The sequence below is a fragment of the Melanotaenia boesemani genome, chromosome 16 (assembly GCF_017639745.1).
Source record: "Melanotaenia boesemani isolate fMelBoe1 chromosome 16, fMelBoe1.pri, whole genome shotgun sequence".
Lineage (NCBI taxonomy): Eukaryota > Metazoa > Chordata > Actinopteri > Atheriniformes > Melanotaeniidae > Melanotaenia > Melanotaenia boesemani.
The window spans coordinates 415,001-442,241 of NC_055697.1; the positions used below are offsets into that span (position 1 = coordinate 415,001).

Genomic DNA, 27,241 nt, shown 5'->3' on the forward strand with positions numbered 1-27,241 from the left:
CTCAACAAGAACTAAAAATATCAACTGGGGATGTTTTTTCCTCATCCTGACCTCTTTTTCGTAATAATTTCCTCCTCCTCGCCTTGCTGCAACATCTTACACGTGCTCTCTGTTGTGGTTTGAGAAGGGCGGGGCCTCTGACAGCACGTGCCTGGGTCTGCGTTTGTGATTGGTTGGGAAGAAGAATTGACTGTGGCACTAAGCTACATGGTAGGCTATAACGAAAAAGGAATAGAAACTGTTTTTTCTATTAAACTTTAACAACCCTTTTTTCCTATTGTACCACACATCTATCAATCGATATATGCTGTTATCGAATTATCCCCCTAGTATGAACTCATTTTCTTTTCTTTTTTTCCCCTTTAAATTTAAAATTTAGATCACATATAAACAATTGGTTAACAAAAAATGAAGTTATTATCTGGGATCATTTTCCATTTTTGCCATCTTTGGGTTTTGATGGTGCCAAAAGGCAAAACAGCGAGCAGTAGAACAGTGGTAACCCTTACAACATGACAATAGGCTTTCATGAATCCCCGGCTCCCATTGAGCTCTTGTGCCTTTGATTTTAATTTAATTTAACATTCTCTTTTTCTTTCTACTGCAATTAATTCTTTTTTTTTAATCTTAGGAGGACAAAGAAGTCTTATGATCATCCATTCAGAGAGTGATCCTCCACACAGGGGGTTTATCCAAGCAACACCCCAAATTTTTACACTGTTCTCACTCTTGGCCAAACACATCGAAGGGAGAGAATGAAGAAAGAACCCTGACAATTACTCCCCAACACCAACATTTTCTTCTGTTACTTGAAAAAGAAGCCATTCTCGTCACAATCGAATGGTCAGGCTATAATTCTTGACATTCCTGAATCAGAAAGGAGAGGCGTAAATGTCTACATTGAGGTGGAGGCTCCGTGTGTGTTGTTGCATTTGGAAGGTTGTCATTCATTGCTGATGTTTCATCAGCAGTTCTACCCTCAGTCTAAGCTGGGAAAGCTCACATTCCTGCTGTCGCTGCTCTGCAGAAAGCTCTGAGATGCAGGGTTAATTGGGTGGACATGCAGCAGGTTGTGCAGCTCCCTCTGTTTGTTTTAGGCAGTAAAACCCTCAGCATGGCTCCTTTTCTCTACCTGTCTGATGGCTTTAGACAAAAAGACTTGTACCCAAGTGCCCCCTAGGACCCTGATTTAGGGCTTAGCTTAACTTTACATGATCCTCCAAGTCACAAAAACATACACATTGCTTTTCTTCTGCTCTCCCTGAACTAATTCTTCTATTTTTTTCAGCATTGTCAATTCATTAATGATTCCTCTCACAATTTGTGTGGGTGTGTGTGTGTGTGTGTGTGTGGCCCCTGCAGTGAGGCCAGACAGACTGGAAACAGGACTTAGACTTTGTGTGTCACACAGCCAATAGCCCTTTATAACAATCACTAAGTCCAGGCCTACTGAGGCAAACAGAAGACTCTTGTCACCAAATAACGACCTCACTGCAGGTCAGACTGATTAAACTGAGATGTTTCATGTAGCATCTGATTTTCTGGGGGATTATTTGTCCTATCTTAGAGGTCATATATACTTATTTTATTAATGTTAATTACGTATATCATTGTAAATATGTGTAAATTACTGAGCTGCTGACAATATGAATTCCCCCATGGGAATGAATAAAGTATTTATCTATCTGGAAGTAGCATCAGAAGATGCTCCACTGTGGTCATAAAGGGATGGACATGGTCAGCAACAATACTCAGGTAGGCTGTGCTGGTTAAACCAGGCCACGTTGGTACTAAGGGGCCCAAAGTGGGCCAAGAAAATCTCCCCCCACCATTACACCAGCAGCAGCCTGAAGCGTTGATCCAAGGCAGAATTTTCCACCAAATTCTGAGCCTAGCATCTGAATGTGGAGCTGGCACTGTGGCTCATCAGATCTCTGACATCAACCAGACATCCTGGTCCAGACAACTGCTGCTCTGGATGTTTTCTCTTCTTCAGACCATTCTCTGGAAACCCTGGAGATGGTTGTAGGTGAAAATCCCAGTAAACACTCAGACCAGCAACCATGCCACATTCAGAGTCACTGAAATCCTCTTTCTTCCTCATTCTGATGCTCAGTTTGAACTTCAGCTGGTCATTGAGTTCCTGCCATGTGATTGGCTGAATGTATATTTGTGTTAACATTCAAATACCACTGTGAGTATGTGGTGACAGATTTTTTCATAGTATTGCATCAGTAACTGTATCAGTCAGTTGTTATTAGGACTGATAGATGCAACAGCTCATGGTCAGAAGCTGTTTTTTTGGGGTAGTTTTTTTGTTGTTGTTGTTTTCTGTTGTTCTCCACCTTCTCCCAGAAGTCATGGAACAGTGAGTGTCCAGTGTGTGTGTGGTCTGTCGGGATTCAGCTGGCTTTCTTTCTTGGTCGGCCAGTGTAAATGTCTGATTGAGGGGAGTGGTGATCCAATGACACGCTCCACTGCCCTCACCACCCACTGTAGATCCTTCCTGTTCTCCTCTGTGCACTTCACACTGCAGCAGCAGGTAAGGATGCTCTGTATTGTTGACCAATAAAAGTTAGTGAACAGGTGAGATGTTTCAGGTTAGCAGAAATGTGGACACCAAGGAATTTGAAGCTTTGCCCTCTGGACATCTTCCCCATGTATGGATTTTATCTTGATTTCCCAAAATCATGTCTCTGGATTTAGAGATATAGGTTTTTGTGAAGACACAATGTTGTCAAATGTTTACCGTCTTCGCGGTACACTGACTTGTTGTCCTACTAAAATGGCTTAATCAAGGACAAGTGGTGGGGAAAGAGAGACCTATTAGCTTGGTGGTCCAGGGGTAGCTGCAGGTACCAAGAGGCCAACATCAGTGGTGGTTGTGGAAAGTAAAACTCTGGCTTGGGAGGAACTTTGAGTCGCAGTGAAGGTCTGTTCATTGATCAGCGGCCAAGCGTAGGAAAGCAGCGCTTGTCCCTGGTTGTACTAGGTACTAGGTCTGGGGGGAGAACTACTGACCGGAACTGAGAAAGTCGTCAAGTAAGAAAGGACTACTTCCAGGAACTCCTCAATCCCACTACCGTATACTTCACAGACAGGAGACTGAGAACAGAGCTGAGGAATATGACTATCATAGGTCAAATTATGGGGGAGCTAAAGGGAACTCTGCTCCCCTAAAGACATTCAGCTCATACTTTAAGGGGGAGCCCTAAAAGTAGTCCAATTTCAGGTTGCATTTAATTTTTCCTTAAGGTTCCTGATGTTTTTGTTTTTTTTATAAGAATAGCATTCATTTGTTGGCATTGTGTTTATTCATTTATATAATTAAAATAATAATAAAAAAGTACCTACACATGTTATTGGAAAGCTAAGATTCTTGACATGAGAGTTACCATTCCAAGCTACAATCATAACTGTAGATTCAGTAAATACTTATTTTTGACCAGTCATTAGTGCAGTTTATCTTGGGAAGCCATACTCCAGTAGCAGATGATACTGCAACAGCAACACTCCTGTTACATCAACAGGATTCCCAGTAAAAGTAGTCCAGTAAAATAGCTGGGCCACAATTTTGACTGGCAGATATCAAAGTATGAACACCAGAGTATCATAATGGACATCCCTATATGCGGTCACTGTGGTTGGTTATTCGGTCCTTTTATAACCAAACCAAGATCTGAATCCATGTTCATGTCACAAAGTAGAGTTTGTTTATAGTGAATGTCAAGCTATGTTGGATAGAAAGAATGTTCAGATTAGAAAGTTGTGCCACTGCTAACTGACAGATAAAGTAGTTCTGACAGATTATACGTTGCTGCTTGACTCAGAACAGTTTAAAATAGTCATGGATATAATCCTGACTGAAGATTTCAGAAGTTGAGGTTATCTCTTTTTCTTGACCCTGGTTTTGCCACCTTTATTTAGTTATGAAAAAACAGCTTTGTATCCTTAAGGCATAAATGGATTTCTTTTTGTGTGGCATGTGCTAAGTTCTTTGGCTGTAGTTGTAAGAAGCAAATGAGGAGTTACTGCACCACACAGGCCTAAACTCAGCTTCATCCCAGACTCCCCATCAGCCCTGATTTAGCTCTGAGACCCTGGCAATGAGAGAGCTTGCACCAGTAAGGCACCCTGTGTGGAAAACCTTGGTCCAATAAAAACCCCCCTGGGGTACGGGCAGGGGATTACTAGCCCAATCCCACAGATTGAGCTATGGGGCGAGGGAGGGGGCATGAGTCAAAGTATGGGACTTCTCTGTCACCAAGGCCACTGGCCTCCTTTAAATGGTTGCTAAGAGGCAGGTATCACACATGTGAGAGTAGCACACAGTCAGAGTCATGGAGGGTATTATATGGCAACAAAGAGACAGTTATTCTCCAATAATCAAGAGCTGAGGGGCAAGTGGTAGAAAGCTGTGATCACAGGAACATAGTGCTGCATGAAACTGAAGTCACTGGACACACATTTCCCAGCCTCACACTCTGTCATGCTCAGTGGCTCGGATTACATTAAATAAAAGTGCTAAGTAGAACCGAATATAGTACCTAAGAGCTCTTTGTTTCGTTCCCTTTTTGTTTGCAGTTGCTACAAACATCAGTTTGATAGGGTAACATCATGGGCCCAAGATTAAATGTTAAAACTGGTTACAAGGAAGATTATTCAACAACACAAACATTACTGCAGTGTGTACCAGACATGTGAATATGATAATAGTAATGGTATATAGTAATCATTTATATAGCACTTTTTAAGGCACCCAAAACACTTTTTAATTGTATCCATTATTCATTCACTCGTCATTCATCTTTGGTGATGGTAGCTACATGTGTAGCCACAGCTGCCCTGGGGTAGACTGATGGAAACGGCCTCTCCGACCACCACCGAACAGTCATCCACATTCATACACCAGCGATGCCGACACTGGACACGACAGATTGACTGGGGGGGGGGTAGTTGTCCTGCAGTGGGAAGCTGCAGGACAGGTTCAGGAGATCCTTGTTCTTTCAGCCACTAGACTGTAAAACAGTAATTTCGGACATGTTCCTCATAACCTCAAATGGGGAACTAATATAATCTTTAGTGATCTTATTTTTTTATTTTAATTACCTTACAATAGCATTTGTCACTTTGGGATGGATATTGCACAGAGCTCAGAAATGTCTAAAATAAGTTCAAATATGACATAAAACAGACGTCCACACAACCACATTTTGACTACAATTAGCCCCAATACAGATGTCCCGTGGACATCAATACTTGACATTATTTAGACGTCAGAAAAAAGACGTCTTCTGGCGTCACAGTCTGCATGTAGCAGGGACCAAAATTGGACGTCTGATATGACTTGGTAAAGAGGTTAAGACGTCAGTTTGCTTAGTGGGTAACTGCCAGTTCTGCTGTATATTATGTTTGAAAATGAAGTAAGCATTTATTTTTTACCACCGTACTTATGAGTGTAAAACAGGAAGAACTACTTGTTTGTGTTTTTATTTAAAAAGAATATTTTATCTACATGGATCTACAGTAGTGTAGTCGCTATTTCAGCTTTATGAGGTATTTTTAGCCAAAATCCATTTGAGGGTTAATAGGTCAAGTTTACCTTCATGACAACTGTGACATGCGCTTCTGGAAGTGCTTGGGTGCTGATGAGATCCCAAAACACAGCTGATTGTAGCAGTAATGTCCAAATGGTATTATGAATGTGCTTAGCAGAGAAGAATCCTTGGACAGGGGAATCTGATAAAATCCAGCATTAGCGTCAAACTTAGAGAACACTTTGGTTCCTGCTAACTGTCCTAAGGTGTGTTCGACGGGGGGTAAGGGATGCTTTTCCCTCATGACGGATTTCTAAAGTTCAGTGAGGTCTGTCAATATTCTCACTCTGCCTGTGTGTTTGGGCACCACAACCATAGGAGCGCACCATTCAGTGGGTTCAGTGGAGGGAAACCAATATGTCCTCTGGTTCCTCTCCCATACAGTAAATTAAAGCATTTACTTGATTTTTGTCCACTTGGGTGTCCAGGCCCGATGCTGTGCGATATCTGTCGAAACGTTTAATCCACTTCGCTGTCCGCTTTAAACAAAAACTTTTCAGGTGGTGAAACTTGGAATTGGCTCATGCTGCGCCTCCTGTTAGCAACAAGCAGCTAACTCGCCATCTTCTTGAGAGAGAGAAAAAAAAATCAGTACAGACCCAGCTGCGTTCTATCTGACCGAGACTCCGTTCACTTCTGTATTCAGACAATATGGAGGCTATATGTACCTTACAGCTCAGCAAAGTGATAGACAACACAACTCCATGCAGTCAACTTGGTCCTTTATTAGGAGGCCTCCTCCCTGGAACACCCCAACAAAGGTTCCTACCTCCATGTACTCCTTACCTCTACAGGAACCGCCCAATGAGCTTCGATTCAGCTTTTCAGAAACCTGCGGGTGACATCAAGGAGGCTCCGTCCATCTTTTTTATGCTTCAAATATGCACTGAGGTCAAGTTTTAAAGGTAATTTTTTTGTCAAATGTGTCATGTAGAGCAGTGATTCCCAACCTATTTTCATTCCGGCCCCCTTCATGCAACTACCAAAAAGCTATGGACCCCCTGGCCGCCCCGTATTGAAACCACATTTTGTTTTATGCTTTTTAGCTACTTCTCAAAATAAATGATGTAGTCTGGCTGATTCTTTTCCTTTAATAATACCAAAGTATTATTAAGTATTTTTAGCCTTACTCTTTTTTTTTTGTTTGTTTTTTTCCCCCAAAAAAATCATCTGACGTTAAACATCTGAGAAAACATGTACTGTGGCATTTCTCAGACTCATTATCTCATTAATGGAATGGTGTGAGGTTAGTTTTTTTGGGCTCCTTGGTTACATGTCACTGAAACACCCAAATTATTTAAAAAATCTCAAGTTGTCTAAATTTCAAGTTGCTATTGTGACATAAAAACCAGGCCAAAATATCAAATTAATTTATTGCAGGGATCCCAACTCTAGTCCTCAAGGCTCACTGTCCTGCAGACTTTGGATGTTTCCCTGCTGCAACACACCTGACCCAAATTAATTGGTCAGTAGCAGACTTGTGCAGATCTAGTCAGAGATCCATTTAATTCGAAACATCTAATACCTGCAGGACACCCGGCCTTGAAGACCAGAATTTGGTATCATTGCTTTATTGGATGTCATTGCAAACTGAAAAAAGAAGGAAAAACCTCCTGCATATTCTAAAATATAAATAAAATAAACAATACCTACAAACTACTGGCCAACAGTAAATTGAAATGGAATGCAGCCCGTTAATGGCAGACAGCCCAAAACAGGATTGGAACGTGCACATAGCAGTGTCCATAGCAACCATATTAGTAACGACCTCTCAAGACCTGTGACAATCTGTGTAAAAAAAAAAAAGTCTTTAGTTTTTCAATCAATCTAACTTGTTAAAGGTCCATTGTTTCACTGCTGCTGTGCTCCTAGTCACAGTTTAAATGCCTTCATTTTTACGTTGTTGCATTTGTTTTTGTTTTTTTTGTTTAAAAACATTTTTTGTTGTTGTTGTTGTTGTTTTGCAACCAGAAAAGTCCTGTATACAACATGAAAGAGCGCCTCCATTGATTTATCATTTCGTAGGATATGTACGATTATCTGTGCATTATTTTTTATACGAAATCATCCAAACCATTTGTGAGAGCAGCCTCTGAACCAGTGTCATACAACCTCCACACATTCTTGCATTCGCTCTCAGATCAAACTGAGTGATATGGTAAAAATATTACATTACAGGGCTTGCAATACATTTTTGAGTAAAGATGCACTGGTGCACATAGCAAAACAATTAAGGCGGCTACACACTACAGGATAATCGGGCGATTTTTGTCCTGATCTCGCCCTATCAACGCCAGAAAAAGTCAGATTGTCGGATGTTTGCAAACAACATTGTGTCTGATTTTCCTGTGGTGTGGGTGTGTTAAGACTGATTTTGTCCGGTCTCCTTCCGCTTGGAGAGCCTCGTAAGGAGAGATCGTAGATAATGGACATGTTTAAGATTTGTGACTAGAAATCCTGCAGTATAGAGGGCGCTCTGAGAGGAGCCGAGCCTGTGAAGTGTGTCATGTAACATGTACCGGAACAAAAGCCAATCAAAATGTGAGCTGGCTCAGCTGACTGACGGAAGAGGAAGGAAAAACAAACAAAAACATGCCTCTCAGCTAGAGATCAAGATGGTCGGATCAAAAACATCTTCACTTACAGTATCGTGCCACATTTCGGCGGTAACGGTGAGAGCGTTATAATGATGGGAAGAATAATCAGTGAGATTACTCATTACTGAAAAAAGGAACGCTATTAGTAAATCGGTTATTTATAACCCTTGTTATGTGGACTGTTGAATATAAAGACTTAATTGTCGCTAATGAACATGACATGACATCACACGACTTGTGACATGTTTTGACTAGGACTCCGCCGGCTAAGCTGTAGCAGCATCGATATCTTCAATAAAGGCTGGATGACTCACCCACGCTGGCGGCCATCTTGCCACAGTCAGCTCACTCACTCATAACATTGTATATATATATATATATATATTAGTTCCGGGCAACGATTAAAACTTTTAATTGGATTAATCGCATGATATGTTGCGATTAATCACATTGCTACACGCAAATTGTCTCTTTCCTTTAAAAGAAGGCCTACAGCTTTATAAAGAAAATACAGTAAATTTTGGTTTATAAACATCAGGGGTTTCCAACCTGCGACTCTGGACCTTCCACAATGTCTCTAAATATGTGGCTAAAATATTTTTTAAATCTATCTTTATTGTCATTACCTACCTAAAAATGGAAATAAAAATGTGGCTCTTCATGAAAATATATATTAAGTTTCCTTTTTGAAAAGTCTGGTAACATCTGCGTCTCTAAAGGAGTTTTATTTAGCTGGCTGAGGGAAAAATGTCTCTTTGGATTGGAAAGGCTGCAGACCCCTGCACTAAACACATAAACAGGTTTAGCAGCAGTTTTCTCTTTAAACACCAACAGTTAAAATATTTCTTCATATATAAAACCACATATTTATGAGAAAGAAGGATGAAATGTTCAGGATTTACTAACTAAAAGGTAAAAAGTCAGCAGGATGAATTTAAAGCTGTGAAGCTGCTTCCTTCTAAACACAGAAGGAACAATATGTGATGAATATCAGCATCAGGTGAACAGACAGAAAGCAGGATGAGAATCTCACAGCTTCTAGATGGTGAGGAGAGAGAAATATTCACAATATGCACAATAACTTCCATCCATGCACCTTCACTGCTTCATTATCCACATTTCTGGATATAAATTCTCTAAACTTTCATTCTTAGCTTGACTGTTTAGCTTCACCTCTGCACCTGCAGCCTCCGCTACCGGGAGTTAAGGGTTAACATCTGGTTTCCGGGTGTAGCGTCAGGTCTGTAGATGTAACTATAAACATGTGTGGTATCCACAGAAAGTCCAGAATCTCAGCTACCAGCTCAGTAAAACCATTTCTATCACCAACAAACACAGTTAAGACAACAATAGTTAAAAGACCAGGTACACAAAGTCTGAAAATACATAAACACAGATGATGTTTCCCCATGAACACGAACAAACGGCTCCTCTACTGAAAGCTCACATCTCACAGATTCCACAGCTGGAAGTTTCATCTTAATATGACCAAGATTCACCGAACCAGAGGCAGAAGAAGACCCGATTTATGCTGCACGTTTTTAAAAGTCAGAAAACATGTTTTACCTTTACTGTCTTAAATAAATTAAAACTGCATTTATTAAAAAACATTAATAAATTAAAAGTTTCTCGTTGTCTTTTGGGAGCAGTTTCCTGTCTGCATGAGTTTAGACAAAGAGAAACATCGGTTCTTCTTCTTCTTTCTTAAGTTCCAGACAGAAAACGTCTCTTCATGTTAATAAAGCCGCTCTCTCCTGATTACATCATCACTGCTGCAGCAGGGAAGAGAGACATGGACGCCATGTTTCTGTCATCAAAACAAAAATAATTAACGACGTTATCTAATCGTTGTGATAATGAGCGATTAACGCGTTAAAGTGTCCAGCCCTAATATATATACATATATATATATATATATATATATATATATATATATATATACCTGAACAGGTGTCACTGCTGCAGCACACCTACAGATGATCTCAAGGTTGACACAGAAAAGAGGGTCATCCCCAACCAGTACAATGCTTTCTGTGACCTGTGGTTTGTGTAGTTAATGGAAAAAAAATAGCGTGGTAAAATAATTGTCAGTGTTAATGTGTTAAAGCAATGATGGAGGGTCAATGTGCCCAGCCCCATTTTTATTAAGAGGTCTTTAATATGTTACATCATGTAACATATTACACTGAACCATTTTTATTTTTTTATGTTTTTGCTGGCAGATCAGCCGGGGGCAGCTTCACGTGTGCATGTTTTATTTTCAGTCTGGGTCCAGAGGTGAATATACATAACCTTATATAATACAATATAATACAATTTAATCAATATAACATTTCATAACACAATATTATATCCTTTAGGAAGATTAGAGAATCTGATTCTTCTCACCTCCACCTACAAACTCAATGAAGCTGAAGATGTTCTGAGAGGTGCACTGTGGCCAAGAATAGGATGTCTTCTGTAAACCACATGGAAAGGACATCAATGCCGTGACTGTGTGACAGATTATATCAACTTCTATGAGGACAGCATCATCCCAACAAGAACAGTGACACTTTTCCCCAGTAACAAACCCCGGATCACCAGGGACCTGAAAAACCTGCTTAGTATCAAAAAGAACACCTTCAGGGATGGAGACAGGAAGTTATTTAAGACAAGTTCAACAAACCCATCCAGAGTCCTGTCTCACCTCACATCCTCATCTCCCTCCACATCAGAATATTCTGAGACCTCTCTGCCTCCACCTTTAACCTGTCTGTCTCCGGTCAGGTGAAGAAGCAACTGGAAAGACTGAACAAGGCTGCAGGTCCAGATGGTGTCAGTCCCAGACTCCTGAAAACCTACTCAGAACATCTAATTTGGACTCTTCAGCACCTTTTCAAAACCAGTCAGACAAGATCCTGTCTTGTTCCAGTACCTAAAAAATCCCAACCGTTTGAACCAAATGACTACAGACCAGTTGTCCCAAAACCTCCCATTATGAAAGTCCTGCAGAGACTTAATAAATAATGAACAAGTCAACACCTTTTAGGACCCATTACAGTTAATGCTTATCGTCATGAGCTTGGGTTTGAAGACGCCATCATCTACTGCTTCAGAGAGCCCACTCTGAGTTTGAGTTTATTGGTTTATTTGACAGGGACATTGTACATTAAAAGACATTACTGTAAATGTACCAGTTAGCCAAACTGCTATTTTACAGCAGCCACTGGAGCTGATTGTTCAGAGAAGATTTCTGCACAAGCTGCTGAAAATAATGGTCCATTCTTCACACCAGCTGCCTGTCAGTGTTGTAGTAGGTTTTTTTGTTTGTTTGTTTGTTTGTTTGTTTTTTAACAATTATTTAAGCTATTTTCAATCATTCATTCTCTGTACGTCCAATTCAGGGTCACAGGGTCACAGGGAAGCTGGAGCCTATCCCAGCAATTAGTTGTCCATCACAGGTCCAAACACTCACTGATGGGGAGAATTTAGAGTCACCAATTATTCTAACAGCCAGGAGCCGGAGTACCCGAAGAGAGCATGCAAACTCCGCATAGAAAAGCCACTGCTCGAACCTCCCCCCAGCTGAGGACTGAACCAGCAACCCTTGTTCTGTGAGGCTGCCTTGCTAACCACCACACCACCCATTTTTCTGTTAATTCATGATGGTGTTAAATTTTTTTTTTCTACATTTATACTTGATAAATTTACATTTTGGATATCTTCTTCTACTGAAGATATTCCCCAAGTGAAAAACCAGCTTTTACAGCCTTGTTATGCCCTTCTTTCCTTCACATTTTTCCTCTGGAACAAATAAGATATTTTTCATTTCCTTTCTGTCCTTCCCAGGTCTGCGTGTGTGTGCAGTCTGGGCTCAGAGTTTCGTCGTGGTGCTGGTGTGTTGGATATAGTATTTGAGTCTCCGTTCCAGCTACTCACCTGCGGCCACGATACCTTCATTCGACTGTGGGACCTCCGACTCAGCCCACAGTGAGTGGTTTATGTAAATTATTCAATGTATTTCCTTGTCATTCTGCATGGTAATATTCTCAAAACCAGAAATAATGATGAGTGGATCATCTTGGAGAAACTGAAGGTTTCCTTTCCATCATGAAACAGCCAAGCAGCGTATTAAATAAACACTCCAAGTATGGATCATAAACATACAGACAAAGACACATGAGACAAAGACACTGACAAGCAACTCCACCATGTAGAAACTCTGATGGAACAGATTGTCAGCAGCATTTAGATTCATCAATCTACATCCAAAGATGTATAGTCACTGTATTTATGGACCATGTTTAATTTGTTTTTGATAATTGACAATTATTATTAATAAATTGTTAATTCATATTTAATAATGAAAGTCAGCTAGTTAATCAAACCAACATGCTACTCAGTAGGTGAGTGTTTATTTTGTGTTTTAAACTAATCAGGCACTATATCCCAGACCAGGTCGCCCTCCTTTACAGGCATGCTATGATATTCTCACATATATCATATTGCATGACAGCATGGGGCCAGGCTCCTCCCTCAGCCATAAAGTGCATTGGGTCATTGTACAATCAAGCAATAAAACTTATGGGCAGAAAACCAATCTGCTACCACCACTGCAAAATCCTAGAAAAGTATAAATTGCTAAGCTTTGCAAGTTTTAGTCACTTGTGCTTTCTTAACCTAATATTCAAATGTATCAATAATTTAGCACCAGAGCCACTTAGTTCATTTGTTCAGAGACAAAACAGCAGCAGAGTCACCAGAACTTCCACCAACCAGAACTGGAAACTTCCACCAACCAGAACTGGAAACTTCCGCCAACCCGAACTGGAAACTTCCACCAACCAGAACTGGAAACTTCCACCAACCCGAACTGGAAACTTCCACCAACCCGAACTGGAAACTTCCACCAACCAGAACTGGAAGCTCCCACCAACCAGAACTGGAAACTTCCACCAACCAGAACTGGAAACTTCCACCAACCAGAACTGGAAACTTCCACCAACCCGAACTGGAAACTTCCACCAACCAGAACTGGAAACTTCCACCAACCAGAACTGGAAACTTCCACCAACCCAAACTGGAAACTTCCACCAACCAGAACTGGAAGCTCCCACCAACCAGAACTGGAAACTTCCACCAACCAGAACTGGAAACTTCCACCAACCAGAACTGGAAGCTCCCACCAACCAGAACTGGAAACTTCCACCAACCAGAACTGGAAACTTCCACCAACCAGAACTGGAAACTTCCACCAACCCGAACTGGAAACTTCCACCAACCAGAACTGGAAACTTCCACCAACCAGAACTGGAAACTTCCACCAACCCAAACTGGAAACTTCCACCAACCAGAACTGGAAGCTCCCACCAACCAGAACTGGAAACTTCCACCAACCAGAACTGGAAACTTCCACCAACCCGAACTGGAAACTTCCACCAACCCGAACTGGAAACTTCCACCAACCCGAACTGGAAACTTCCACCAACCCGAACTGGAAACTTCCACCAACCCGAACTGGAAACTTCCACCAACCAGAACTGGAAACTTCCACCAACCCGAACTGGAAACTTCCACCAACCAGAACTGGAAACTTCCACCAACCAGAACTAGAAACTTCCACCAACCAGAACTGGAAACTTCCACCAACCCGAACTGGAAACTTCCACCAACCCGAACTGGAAACTTCCACCAACCAGAACTGGAAACTTCCACCAACCAGAACTGGAAACTTCCACCAACCAGAACTGGAAGCTCCCACCAACCAGAACTGGAAACTCCCACCAACCAGAACTGGAAACGTCCACCAACCAGAACTGGAAACTTCCACCAACCAGAACTGGAAACTTCCACCAACCAGAACTGGAAGCTTCCACCAACCAGAACTGGAAGCTCCCACCAACCAGAACTGGAAACTTCCACCAACCAGAACTGGAAACTTCCACCAACCAGAACGGGAAGCTCCCACCAACCAGAACTGGAAACTTCCACAAACCAGAACTGGAAACTTCCACCAACCAGAACGGGAAGCTCCCACCAACCAGAACTGGAAACTTCCACAAACCAGAACTGGAAACTTCCACCAACCAGAACTGGAAGCTCCCACCAACCAGAACTGGAAGCTCCCACACTGCAGAACTTCGTTTGGTCGGTCTGCCTTTTCTTACAAAAGTGCAAAGCTGTGGAATAATTACCAACTGAACTTAAGACAATATCTGAGTTTAAAACTTTCACCGCTAGGCTTAAATTTTGGCTAAAAACAAACCAAAACTGTGTCACTTGTAAATAGTACTGTATGTGTGTGTAAATAAATTATAGATTTTGTATTGTGTGTTTAGGTTAGTTTTATATAGGTTTTGTAAGACATACGTGTATTTTAATGTATTTTAATGTATTGTAATGTAGTGTAGAAAGGCCCAACCAGGGACAAGAGTTGAGAACTAGCTTTGGCTAAAAACTCTGCATGGCATCAGCTACAATATTTTGTGACTATGTACAAATGCAATGTCCCTGTCAAATAACTCTAATAAATAAATAAATAAAATTTTACCTAAAAACAGACTAGACAAAGACATAAGGATTTCATAGGAAGGATTTATTATTTTGGCCTGAGTAAAGTAGAAATAAATCTACCTTCACAACATCACAGACAAAACCACTGTTAGGCTCTCAGTTTAACATGAGTAATCTTATCTTATCTTATCTTTTTATTTATTTATTTATTTATCTTTTTATTTATTTATTTATTTATTTACTTACTTACTTACTTACTTACTGACATGCTGAACAAAAGAAAAAAATGCTGGGAGAAGAAAAATAATAATTTCTTTTAAGAAGTAATTTATAAGTGTGCAACATAATGTTCATACAAAGTAACTGTCTATGGTTCAGGTTCCACATTTAGCTCAGTCTGGTCACCAGTGGGCCAGGCCAGTACAATAACAGCATAATAACCTAGAAATAATACAAACTTCTAAACTATAATTTAGTACAAAAAAGTACACGTACTTGATCCTTTTAGAAAACATGATGAACAATCTAAAATGTTAATATTTTGCCTCAATTATACATAATTTATTTGCAGATTTTATTTTGTTTAATTTATTTTACATTTTATATATATTAGATATATATTTATAAATATACAGTATATACAATTTTATTAAATAACTTAATTTTTAATTTTTAAATTTGTTGAGTTTTTATTTATAAAATAATTTATAATTATACAATTTAATAATTTTGAATCAATTTTGTATGTTTTTAACTTTATAGGTAAGGCAAGTGTATTTGTTTAGCACAGTTCATGTACAAGACAGTTCAAAACATAAAACATTAAAAGCATCTCAAAGACACATTAAAAAGTAGTAAAAGGCAGCAACAAATTGCAAAAATCACAATAAAATCATAAATAAGTTAAAGTTACCGTGTAGATTTCATGTTTAGACATGAGAAAAGAAACATTTAAACTGGATTTAAAAATGTCTACGTTTGGTGAAAGTTTAATCTCCACTGGCAGCATAATAGCTAAATGCTGCTTCTCCATGTTTAGTCTGGACTCTGGTTTGGACTCTGGTCTGGACTCTGGTCTGTCTCTCGTCTGAACTCTGGTCTGGACTCTGGTTTGGACTCTGGTCTGGACTCTCATCTGAACTCTGGTCTGGACTCTGGTCTGGACTCTGGCCTGGACTCTGGTCTGGACTCTGGTCTGGACACTGGCCTGGACTCTGGTCTGGTCCTTCACTGGTTCCAGTCATATTTGTCAGGTCGGTCTTTCTGTGTTCACCTTGAGGAGTTTTCCTCAGCTGCAGCCCTTCTCAGTTTTGGGGTCCCACAAGGGTCCATTTTGGGTCCACTATGTTTTTTCCTTGTATATGCTGCCTTTGGGGTCTGTTTTTCAGAAGCACAATATTGCTTACAATTGCTTTCCTGATGTTCATATCCCCTCAAACCACAGGGCAATTCTGACTAATCTTCTTCGTTGCTTGTGTGATCTAAATGCCTGGATGGATTTAAACTTTCTCCACTTAAATAAGGAAAAAAAAATATTATAGTTTTTGGAAGTCCTGAGCTTCTAAGTGGTACAGTTAGTGTTCTCGTTCTGCTTACTTTGCATTGCCAAACCCATGTTAAAAACCTTGGTGTGATTATTGATAGCTCCTCTTAAGGAGCATTGTTTGTACTGGAGGAAACAGTGGAGCGTTTTGGCCTGGTTGATGCAAAGATGCTTGGTAGAGTTTTCTCCCAACTAAACCCAACAACCTGCCTTTTAGACCAAATTCCATATCACTGTTAAAAACATTTTAAGGTTTCTTTGAGCCTGAGACATGGATGGCAGAAATTTCCTACTACTTAACCAGGACAAAACTGAAGTTTTCATTATTGGTCCTGAAGACAAGAAAGAGATCATTTCACCAAAATTACAACATTTTAATCCTTCTCAAGTGTGTGAGAAATCTGGGTGTTGATTTCAAATCTGATCTGTATTTTATTCCACACATTAGAAATGTTACAAAGACAGGATTTTAGCATCTTAAAAACATTCTAACCAGAGTTGGATTACTGTAATGCATTGCTCGCTGGTCTTTCCAAAAAGTGTGTTTCAGAATTACTGTTACTTCATAACGCAGCAGCACAAGTCCTGAAGAGGACCGGAGCAGGGAATGCGTCACACCAGTTTTAAAATCACTGCATCAGCTCCTCGTGCCTTTCAGGGTTGATTTTAAGGTTCTCTTAGTTGTTTATAAATGTCTAAATGGTCTTGGACCTTCTTATTTATGTGACTTACTGTTAAAATATGAGCCCTTGCGGACCCTGAGGTCCTCTAGTACCGGCCTTTTAGTTGTTCCTAAAGTCAGGACTAAAACCTGCGGAGAGGCCTCTTTCCACCACTACGGCCCTTGACTATGGAGCGGCCGGCCAGGGAACCTCAGGGCTGCAGAGACTCAAGACCTACCTTTTTAATGTAGCTTTTAAATAATTGTTTTTTTTTTTTACCTTGTTTTGGTTACTTTTTTATTATTTTGTAGTTTTGTTTTTTATTTTAATGTTTCATTTAAAAGCCACCTGTTTTTGTCATTTTCTTAATTATGTTTTATATGACTTTGTTGACTAAGGCACATTGTTTTGAGCTCATGAGCTCCATTAGTTAAATTTTCATATTTGTCATTCCTATTTGTTCTTATGGTTTTTAGGTTTGTTTAATTTTCTAATTTTAACATTTTTAACTTGTGTATTCCTCGTGGGGACCCTCCACGCTAGGACCAGTGCCTGCTTAGTCTGCAGGATTGTTGCCATAGGGATGGCTGTGGTCTGGGTGGCTAGGGGCCCTGCACTGCAGCCCAAATAGCTGTGGTGTGGCTCCTGGCCTGTCTAGACCTGGGCTGTCCCTGTGGTGGCAGCCTCTGTGGTCATGGTGGCTCCTGGTGTGGCCGGATCCCCGAGATATTGTTTTCTCACAATAGTTTCAAGCCAGATTAAATCATATTATGTCAAGTCACGCTATCCTCCAGGTCTTCTATGTCTCCTTGCAGCAACACACCTGATTCAAATGAAATGGTTCTCTGACTAGCTCTGCACAAGTCTGTTAATGAGCTATGAATTTGAATCAGGTGTGTTGTAGCAGGGAGACATCTAAGAGCTACAGGATAATGTGTCTTGAAGACCAGGGTTGGGAATCACTGGTGTAAAGGATGTGGTGAATTGTCCATCGTGTTCAGCAGCTTGTGCAGCATTCTGCTCTGGACAATCAGCTCCAGTGGCTCCAAGGCTGGCACAATTCTGCTATGTGAGTCAGGTGTGTGGAAGCAGGGAAGCATTGAGAGTCTGCTGGACAGAGGACCAGAGTTGGGGATATCTGGTGGGGAGGATGTGAAGAATTGTCCATGTTCAGCAGCTTGTGCAGCATTCTTTTCTGGACAATCCGTTCTTGATCAGTTTAAGTTGCATGAAGTCTCTGGTTCTGGTTCTTCTGTCTCAGCAGATGCTGCAAAGCAAACTGAACTTTCCACCACAGACTCATAGAAGATAAGAAACATCTTGGTCAGACATTGAAGGATCTCAGCTTCCTCCAGTAGTAGTCTGCTCTGTCTTTTCTTCTAGATGCCTCTGTGTTGCATTTCCACTCTAATCTGTCCAGCTGAACTCTGAGGTACTTGTATTCCTCCACCACCTCCACCTCTTCTCCCAGCATGTAAACAGTGTTTTCTTACTTTTGTTCCTCCTGAAGTCAACAATCATCTCTTTGTTTGTGTTCAAGATGATGTGATTGTTTCTGCTCCATCACACAAACAGACTGACCAGTTCTCTGTACTCGGCTTCTTGTCCATCACTACCAAGAGTGACTGAGGCTGGTGTGAGTAATGCCACAACAGAAGAGTAATCAGAGTATTTCTGCAGATGACAGGACTTAGAGAAATGGTGAGAGTACAGTCCCTTGTGGTGCTCCAGTGCTGCTGAGCATCATCTCTGACACACAACCTTTCAGTCTCATGTCCATAGGATGAGGCTGGATCATTACGGAACCGGTACAGGCTGACAGGAGATAATGCAGCGTCTCAGTTTCCTGCATTATAACCAGTAGCTTCTAAACTGGGAGGATTAAGACCTTTCAGAAATTTGATTTTTAATAAATGTTTAGTTTTTAAATCAATGAGACAAGTGAAATTATTGTTATTGTCATTTTTTATGAGGGGACAAAAGCAGAATTAGCCCGAAGCAGTTGTGCTTAGGGTACCAAAATGCTAGCAGCTGTCCTGCCTAAAAGCTCTTGACTTGTTATTGAGGAGAGCCAGAACAGTCTCTGCAGGACCTTCATGATGTGAGATGTTAGGGCAACTGGTCATTTAGTCCAGATGGTTGAATTTTTTAGGTACTGGAACAAGGCATGTGTTTTCCTTTGTGTTTTGACATTGTACATTTGATACATCACATATTGACTAAATATCTCAAAACCTTGGAAATATATCATTCTCATCTTCAATTTCCTGTCTTAATTATTAGTCTTGAGTTAGTGAGTGATCTATTATTTTAACATATTTCTGCAAACTACAAGCTGTCATGCTTATAGAATCATTGTTATTTTTATATTTCCAGCACCAGAAACTAGCAAGCAGCCTTCTACGATGTTTGTATGCATGCAACAGACCATGTCAGTGTCAGCCGGCATTGTTCCCGATATGTTTGTAGCTGGAAGCATTATTTTGGACATGGAGGATTTGAAGGGTTTCATGCTGTGTTCCTTGTGGATCAGTCAAGTAAGACAAATCAGATCTGATTGGCATATCACTCTGGGGATTTAAAAAAGGTTTATGATGGAAGCAGGTTGGCAGACAGCGGCCCCTCTTTATATATCAATAATTCATGCAGTCAAATTTCCACCCATCCATTTTATGTGCCTGCTTAATAGTGTTCAGGGGGAGGAGGGGCTCAAACCTCTCCCAGCTGTCATCAGACATGTGGCAGGGTACACCGTGGACAGGTTTCTGGTTCTTCTCAGGGTCAACACACCCCAGCCAAACAAACCAACAACTACTCACAATTACTCCTCAGGTTAATTCAGAACCACCAGTTAACCTGACATAATGTTTCCAGACTGAGGGAAGCTAGAGATCCAGGAGAACTCAGAGGAAGGTCCCAACCAAGATTCAAGCCAGCAAACTTCTTTCTGCAGGGCAACCCTTCCCTGAAAATAATTTTCAAGACATGAAATTGTAATTAAAAACCTGAAAACCACTCTGAAGACTAAATAAGGGTCTTAATCTGTCGCATGGCTGATTCCATGTGGCCCAAGTTTTTCTTATGCTCCCCCACTTTTTCATTAATTATTACATTACTTAAAAGATAAATTACTCAAATTATGGATAGTTTGGTTGAAAACATGCAGGTTTGGGTTTATAAATACAAATATATAAATTTAAAAGAGGTTGACTGAGATCAACTAGGATGACACTGGGATCAACTAGGATGAGGTTGGGATCAACTGGGTTGAGGCTGGGATCAACTAGGATGAGACTGGGATCAACTAGGATGAGGCTGGGATCAACTAGGATGAGACTGGGATCAACTAGGATGAGGCTGGGAATAACGGGGGTGAGGCTGGGATTAAATCGGATGAGACTGGGATCAACTAGGGTGAGACTGGGATCAATTAGGATGAGGCTGGGATTAATTAGGATGAGGCTGGAATTAAATCAGATGAGGCTGGAATTAATTAGAATGAGGCCTGGATTAACTAGGATGAGGCTTCGATTAAATCGGATGAGACTGGGATCACCTAGGATGAGGTTGGGATCAACTAGAATGAAGCTGGGATCAACTAGGATGAGGCTGGGATCAACTAGAATGAGGCTGGGATTAATTAGGATAAGGCTGGGATCAACTAGGATGAGGCTGGAATTAACTATGATGAAGCTGGGATCAACTAGGATGAGGCTGGGATTAAATTGGATGAGGCTGGGATCAACTAGGATGAGGCTGGGATCAACTAAAATGAAGCTGGGATCAACTAGGATGAGGCTGGGATTAACTAGGATGAGACTGGGATCAACTAGGATGAAGCTGGGATCAACTAGGATGAGGCTGGGATTAACTAGGATGAGACTGGGATCAACTAGGATGAGACTGGGATTAAATCGGATGAGGCTGGGATCAACTAGAATGAGGCTGGGATTCATTAGGGTGAGGCTGGGATTAACTAGGAAGAGGCTGGGATTAAATCGGATGAGACTGGGATTAACTAGGATGAGGCTGAGATTAAATCGGATGAGACTGGGATTAACAAGGATGAGGCTGGGATTAACTAGGATGAGACTGGGATGAACTAGGATGAGACTGGGATCAACTAGAATGAGGCTAGGATTAATTAGGGTGAGGCTGGGATTAAATCGGATGAGACTGGGATAACTAGGATGAGGCTGGGATTAAATCGGATGAGACTGGGATCAACTAGGATGAGGCTGGGATTAAATCGGATGAGGCTGGGATCAACTAGAATGAGGGCTGGGATTAATTAGGGTGAGGCTGGGATTAACTAGGATGAGGCTGGGATTAAATCGGATGAGGCTGGGATTAACTAGGATGAGGCTGGGATTAAATCGGATGAGACTGGGATCAACTAGGATGAGGCTGGGATCAACTAGAATTAAGGTGGGATCAACTAGGATGAGGCTGGGATCAACTAGGATGAGGCTGGGATCAACTAGAATGAAGCTGGGATCAACTAGGATGAGGCTGGGATTAAATCGGATGAGGCTGGGATCAACTAGAATGAGGGCTGGGATTAAATCGGATGAGGCTGGGATCAACTAGAATGAGGCTGGGATTAATTAGGGTGAGAATGGGATTAACTAGGATGAGGCTGGGATTAAATCGGATGAGACTGGGATTAACTAGGATGAGGCTGGGATTAAATCGGATGAGACTGGGATTAACAAGGATGAGGCTGGGATTAACTAGGATGAGACTGGGATCAACTAGGATAAGGCTGGGATTAAATCGGATGACTCTGGGATCAACTAGGATGACGCTGGAATCAGCTAGGATGAGACTTGGATCCACTAGGATGAGGCTGGGATTAATTAGGATGAAGCTGGGATTAACTAGGATGAGACTGGGATTAAATTGGATGAGGCTAGGATCAACTAGGATGAGGCTGGGATTAATTCGGATGAAGCTGGGATCAACTAGGATGAGGCTGGGATCAACTAGGACGTGGCTGGGATCAACTAGAATGATGCTGGGATCAACTAGAATGAGGCTGGGATTAATTAGGATAAGGCTGGGATTAACTATGATGAGGCTGGGATTAAATTGGATGAGACTGGGATCAACTAGGATGAGGCTGGGATTAACTAGGATGAGGCTGGGATTAAATCGGATGAGACTGGGATCAACTAGGATGAGGCTGGGATCAACTAGAATGAAGCTGGGATCAACTAGCATGAGGCTTAGATTAAATTGGATGAGACTGGGATCAACTAGGATGAGGCTGGGATTAAATTGGATGAGACTGGGATCAACTAGGATAAGGCTGGGATTAACTAGGATGAGGCTGGGATTAAATCGGATGAGACTGGGATCAACTAGGATGAGACTGGGATCAACTAGGATAAGGCTGGGATTACCTAGGATGAGGCTGGGATCAACTAGGATGAGGCTGGGATCAACTAGGATGAGGCTGGGATTAACTAGGATGAGACTGGGATCAACTAGGATAAGGCTGGGATTAAATCAAATGAGACTGGGATTAACTAGGATGACACTGGAATCAACTAGGATGAGACTTGGATCCACTGGGATGAGGCTGGGATTAATTCGGATGAAGCTGGGATTAACTAGGATGAGGCTGGGATTAACTAGGATGAGGCTGGGATCACCTAGAATGAAGCTGGGATCAACTAGGATGAGGCTGGGAGTAATTAGGATGAGATTGGGATCAAATAGGATGAGGCTGGGATTAATTAGGGTGAGGCTGGGATTAACTAGGATAAGGCTGGGATCTATTCGGATGAGGCTGGGATCAATTAGGATGAGGCTGGGATCAACCAGGATGTGGCTGGGATCAACTAGAATGAAGCTGGGATCAACTAGGATGAGGCTGGGGACAACTAGAATGAGGCTGGGATTAATTAAGATGAGGCTGGGATTAACTAGGATGAGGCTGGGATTAACTAGGATGAGGCTGGGATCAACTAGGATGAGGCTGAGATTAAATTGGATGAGGCTGGGATCAACTACAATGAGGCTGGGATTAAATCGGATGAGACTGGGATTAAATCGGATGGGGCTGGGATCAACTAGAATGAAGCTGGGATCAACTAGCATGAGGCTGGGATTAACTAGGATGAGGCTGGGATCAACTAGGATGAGGCTGGGATCAACTAGGATGAGACTGGGATCAACTAGGATGAGGCTGGGATTAACTAGGATGAGACTGGGATCAACTAGGATGAGACTGGGATCAACGAGGATAAGGCTGGGATTAACTAGGATGAGGCTGGGATCAACTAGGATGAGGCTGGGATCAACTAGGATGAGGCTGGGATTAACTAGGATGAGACTGGGATCAACTAGGATGAGACTGGGATCAACTAGGATAAGGCTGGGATTAAATCAAATGAGACTGGGATCAACTAGGATGACGCTGGAATCAACTAGGATGAGACTTGGATCCACTAGGATGAGGCTGGGATTAATTAGGATGAAGCTGGGATTAACTAGGATGAGGCTGGGATCAACTAGAATGAAGCTGGGATCAACTAGGATGAGGCTGGGAGTAATTAGGATGAGATTGGGATCAAATAGGATGAGGCTGGGATCAACTAGGATGAGGCTGGGATTAATTAGGGTGAGGCTGGGATTAACTAGGATAACGCTGGGATCTATTCGGATGAGGCTGGGATCAATTAGGATGAGGCTGGGATCAACTAGGATGAGGTTGGGATCAACTAGAATGAGGCTGGGATTAATTAGGATAAGGGTGGGATTAACTAGGATGAGGCTGGGATTAAATCGGATGAGAATGGGATTAGCTAGGATAAGGCTGGGATTAAATCGGATGAGACTGGCATCAACTAGGATGAGGCTGGGATCAACTAGAATGAAGCTGGGATCAACTAGGATGAGGCTGGGATTAAATCGGATGAGGCTGGGATCAACTAGAATGAGGGCTGGGATTAAATCGGATGAGGCTGGGATCAACTAGAATGAGGCTGGGATTAATTAGGGTGAGAATGGGATTAACTAGGATGAGGCTGGGATTAAATCGGATGAGACTGGGATTAACAAGGATGAGGCTGGGATTAACTAGGATGAGACTGGGATCAACTAGGATAAGGCTGGGATTAAATCGGATGACTCTGGGATCAACTAGGATGACGCTGGAATCAGCTAGGATGAGACTTGGATCCACTAGGATGAGGCTGGGATTAATTAGGATGAAGCTGGGATTAACTAGGATGAGACTGGGATTAAATTGGATGAGGCTAGGATCAACTAGGATGAGGCTGGGATTAATTCGGATGAAGCTGGGATCAACTAGGATGAGGCTGGGATCAACTAGGACGTGGCTGGGATCAACTAGAATGATGCTGGGATCAACTAGAATGAGGCTGGGATTAATTAGGATAAGGCTGGGATTAACTATGATGAGGCTGGGATTAAATTGGATGAGACTGGGATCAACTAGGATGAGGCTGGGATTAACTAGGATGAGGCTGGGATTAAATCGGATGAGACTGGGATCAACTAGGATGAGGCTGGGATCAACTAGAATGAAGCTGGGATCAACTAGCATGAGGCTTAGATTAAATTGGATGAGACTGGGATCAACTAGGATGAGGCTGGGATTAAATTGGATGAGACTGGGATCAACTAGGATAAGGCTGGGATTAACTAGGATGAGGCTGGGATTAAATCGGATGAGACTGGGATCAACTAGGATGAGACTGGGATCAACTAGGATAAGGCTGGGATTACCTAGGATGAGGCTGGGATCAACTAGGATGAGGCTGGGATCAACTAGGATGAGGCTGGGATTAACTAGGATGAGACTGGGATCAACTAGGATAAGGCTGGGATTAAATCAAATGAGACTGGGATCAACTAGGATGACACTGGAATCAACTAGGATGAGACTTGGATCCACTGGGATGAGGCTGGGATTAATTCGGATGAAGCTGGGATTAACTAGGATGAGGCTGGGATTAACTAGGATGAGGCTGGGATCACCTAGAATGAAGCTGGGATCAACTAGGATGAGGCTGGGAGTAATTAGGATGAGATTGGGATCAAATAGGATGAGGCTGGGATCAACTAGGATGAGGCTGGGATTAATTAGGGTGAGGCTGGGATTAACTAGGATAAGGCTGGGATCTATTCGGATGAGGCTGGGATCAATTAGGATGAGGCTGGGATCAACCAGGATGTGGCTGGGATCAACTAGAATGAAGCTGGGATCAACTAGGATGAGGCTGGGGACAACTAGAATGAGGCTGGGATTAATTAAGATGAGGCTGGGATTAACTAGGATGAGGCTGGGATTAACTAGGATGAGGCTGGGATCAACTAGGATGAGGCTGAGATTAAATTGGATGAGGCTGGGATCAACTACAATGAGGCTGGGATTAAATCGGATGAGACTGGGATTAAATCGGATGGGGCTGGGATCAACTAGAATGAAGCTGGGATCAACTAGCATGAGGCTGGGATTAACTAGGATGAGGCTGGGATCAACTAGGATGAGGCTGGGATCAACTAGGATGAGACTGGGATCAACTAGGATGAGGCTGGGATTAACTAGGATGAGACTGGGATCAACTAGGATGAGACTGGGATCAACGAGGATAAGGCTGGGATTAACTAGGATGAGGCTGGGATCAACTAGGATGAGGCTGGGATCAACTAGGATGAGGCTGGGATTAACTAGGATGAGACTGGGATCAACTAGGATGAGACTGGGATCAACTAGGATAAGGCTGGGATTAAATCAAATGAGACTGGGATCAACTAGGATGACGCTGGAATCAACTAGGATGAGACTTGGATCCACTAGGATGAGGCTGGGATTAATTAGGATGAAGCTGGGATTAACTAGGATGAGGCTGGGATCAACTAGAATGAAGCTGGGATCAACTAGGATGAGGCTGGGAGTAATTAGGATGAGATTGGGATCAAATAGGATGAGGCTGGGATCAACTAGGATGAGGCTGGGATTAATTAGGGTGAGGCTGGGATTAACTAGGATAACGCTGGGATCTATTCGGATGAGGCTGGGATCAATTAGGATGAGGCTGGGATCAACTAGGATGAGGTTGGGATCAACTAGAATGAGGCTGGGATTAATTAGGATAAGGGTGGGATTAACTAGGATGAGGCTGGGATTAAATCGGATGAGAATGGGATTAGCTAGGATAAGGCTGGGATTAAATCGGATGAGACTGGCATCAACTAGGATGAGGCTGGGATCAACTAGAATGAAGCTGGGATCAACTAGGATGAGGCTGGGATTAAATCGGATGAGGCTGGGATTAACTATGATGAGGCTGGGATCAACTAGGATGAGGCTGGGATTAAATTGGATGAGACTGGGATCAACTAGGATGAGACAGGGATCAACTAGGATGAGGCTGGGATCAACTAGAATGAAGCTGGGATCAACTAGCATGAGGCTTGGATTAAATTGGATGAGGCTGGGATTAACTAGGATGAGAGTGGGATAAAATCGGATGAGACTGGGATCAACTAGGATGAGGCTGGGATCAACTAGCATGAGGCTGGGATTAACTAGGATGAGACTGGGATTAAATCGGATGAGACTGGGATCAACTAGGATGAGGCTGGGATTAAATCAGATGAGACTGGGATCAACTAGGATGACGCTGGAATCAACTAGGATGAGACTTGGATCCACTAGGATGAGGCTGGGATTAATTAGGATGAAGCTGGGATTAACTAGGATGAGACTGGGATTAAATTGGATGAGGCTGGGATTAACTAGGATGAAGCTGGGATCAACTAGGATGAGGCTGGGAGTAATTAGGATGAGATTGGGATCAAATAGGATGAGGTTGAGATCAACTAGGATGAGGCTGGGATTAATTAGGGTGAGGCTGGGATTAACTAGGATGAGGCTGGGATTAAATTGGATGAGGCTGGGATCAACTAGAATGAGGCTGGGATTAAATCGGATGAGGCTGGGATCAACTAGGATGAGGCTGGGATTAAATCGGATGAGACTGGGATAACTAGGATGAGGCTGGGATTAAATCGGATGAGAATGGGATTAGCTAGGATAAGGCTGGGATTAATTAGGATAAGGCTGGGATTAACTAGGATGAGGCTGGGATTAACTATGATGAGGCTGGGATTAGCTAGGATGAGGCTGGGATTAAATCGGATGAGGCTGGGATCAACTAGGATGAGGCTTGGATTAACTAGGATGAGGCTGGGATTAAATCGGATGAGGCTGGGATCAACTAGGATGAGGCTTGGATTAACTAGGATGAGGCTGGGATTAAATCGGATGAGGCTGGGATCAACTAGGATGAGGCTTGGATTAACTAGGAT

General features: G+C 42.1%; 1 protein-coding gene and 1 long non-coding RNA gene across 4 annotated transcripts in view; one reads left to right on the plus strand and one right to left on the minus strand.

Moving 5' to 3' along the window:
• fbxw4 (F-box and WD repeat domain containing 4) overlaps nt 1-27,241 on the plus strand; it is a 72,998-nt gene that overhangs the window by 42,859 nt on the left and 2,898 nt on the right. For both annotated transcript variants that reach the window (XM_042009670.1, XM_042009671.1), the window contains one exon: nt 12,026-12,166. In XM_042009670.1, the coding sequence (XP_041865604.1) occupies nt 12,026-12,166 (141 nt within the window). The remainder of the gene's footprint in view (nt 1-12,025; nt 12,167-27,241) is intronic.
• LOC121655202 lies at nt 24,095-25,649 on the minus strand. Of its 2 annotated transcripts, none has more exons than XR_006013091.1 (3): nt 25,536-25,649; nt 24,653-24,715; nt 24,095-24,316 (listed from the first exon to the last, which is right to left on the minus strand). It is a non-coding gene; the product is annotated as an uncharacterized LOC121655202 (long non-coding RNA). The 2 variants fall into 2 exon arrangements; XR_006013092.1 differs by lacking the exon at nt 24,095-24,316 and adding an exon at nt 24,325-24,442.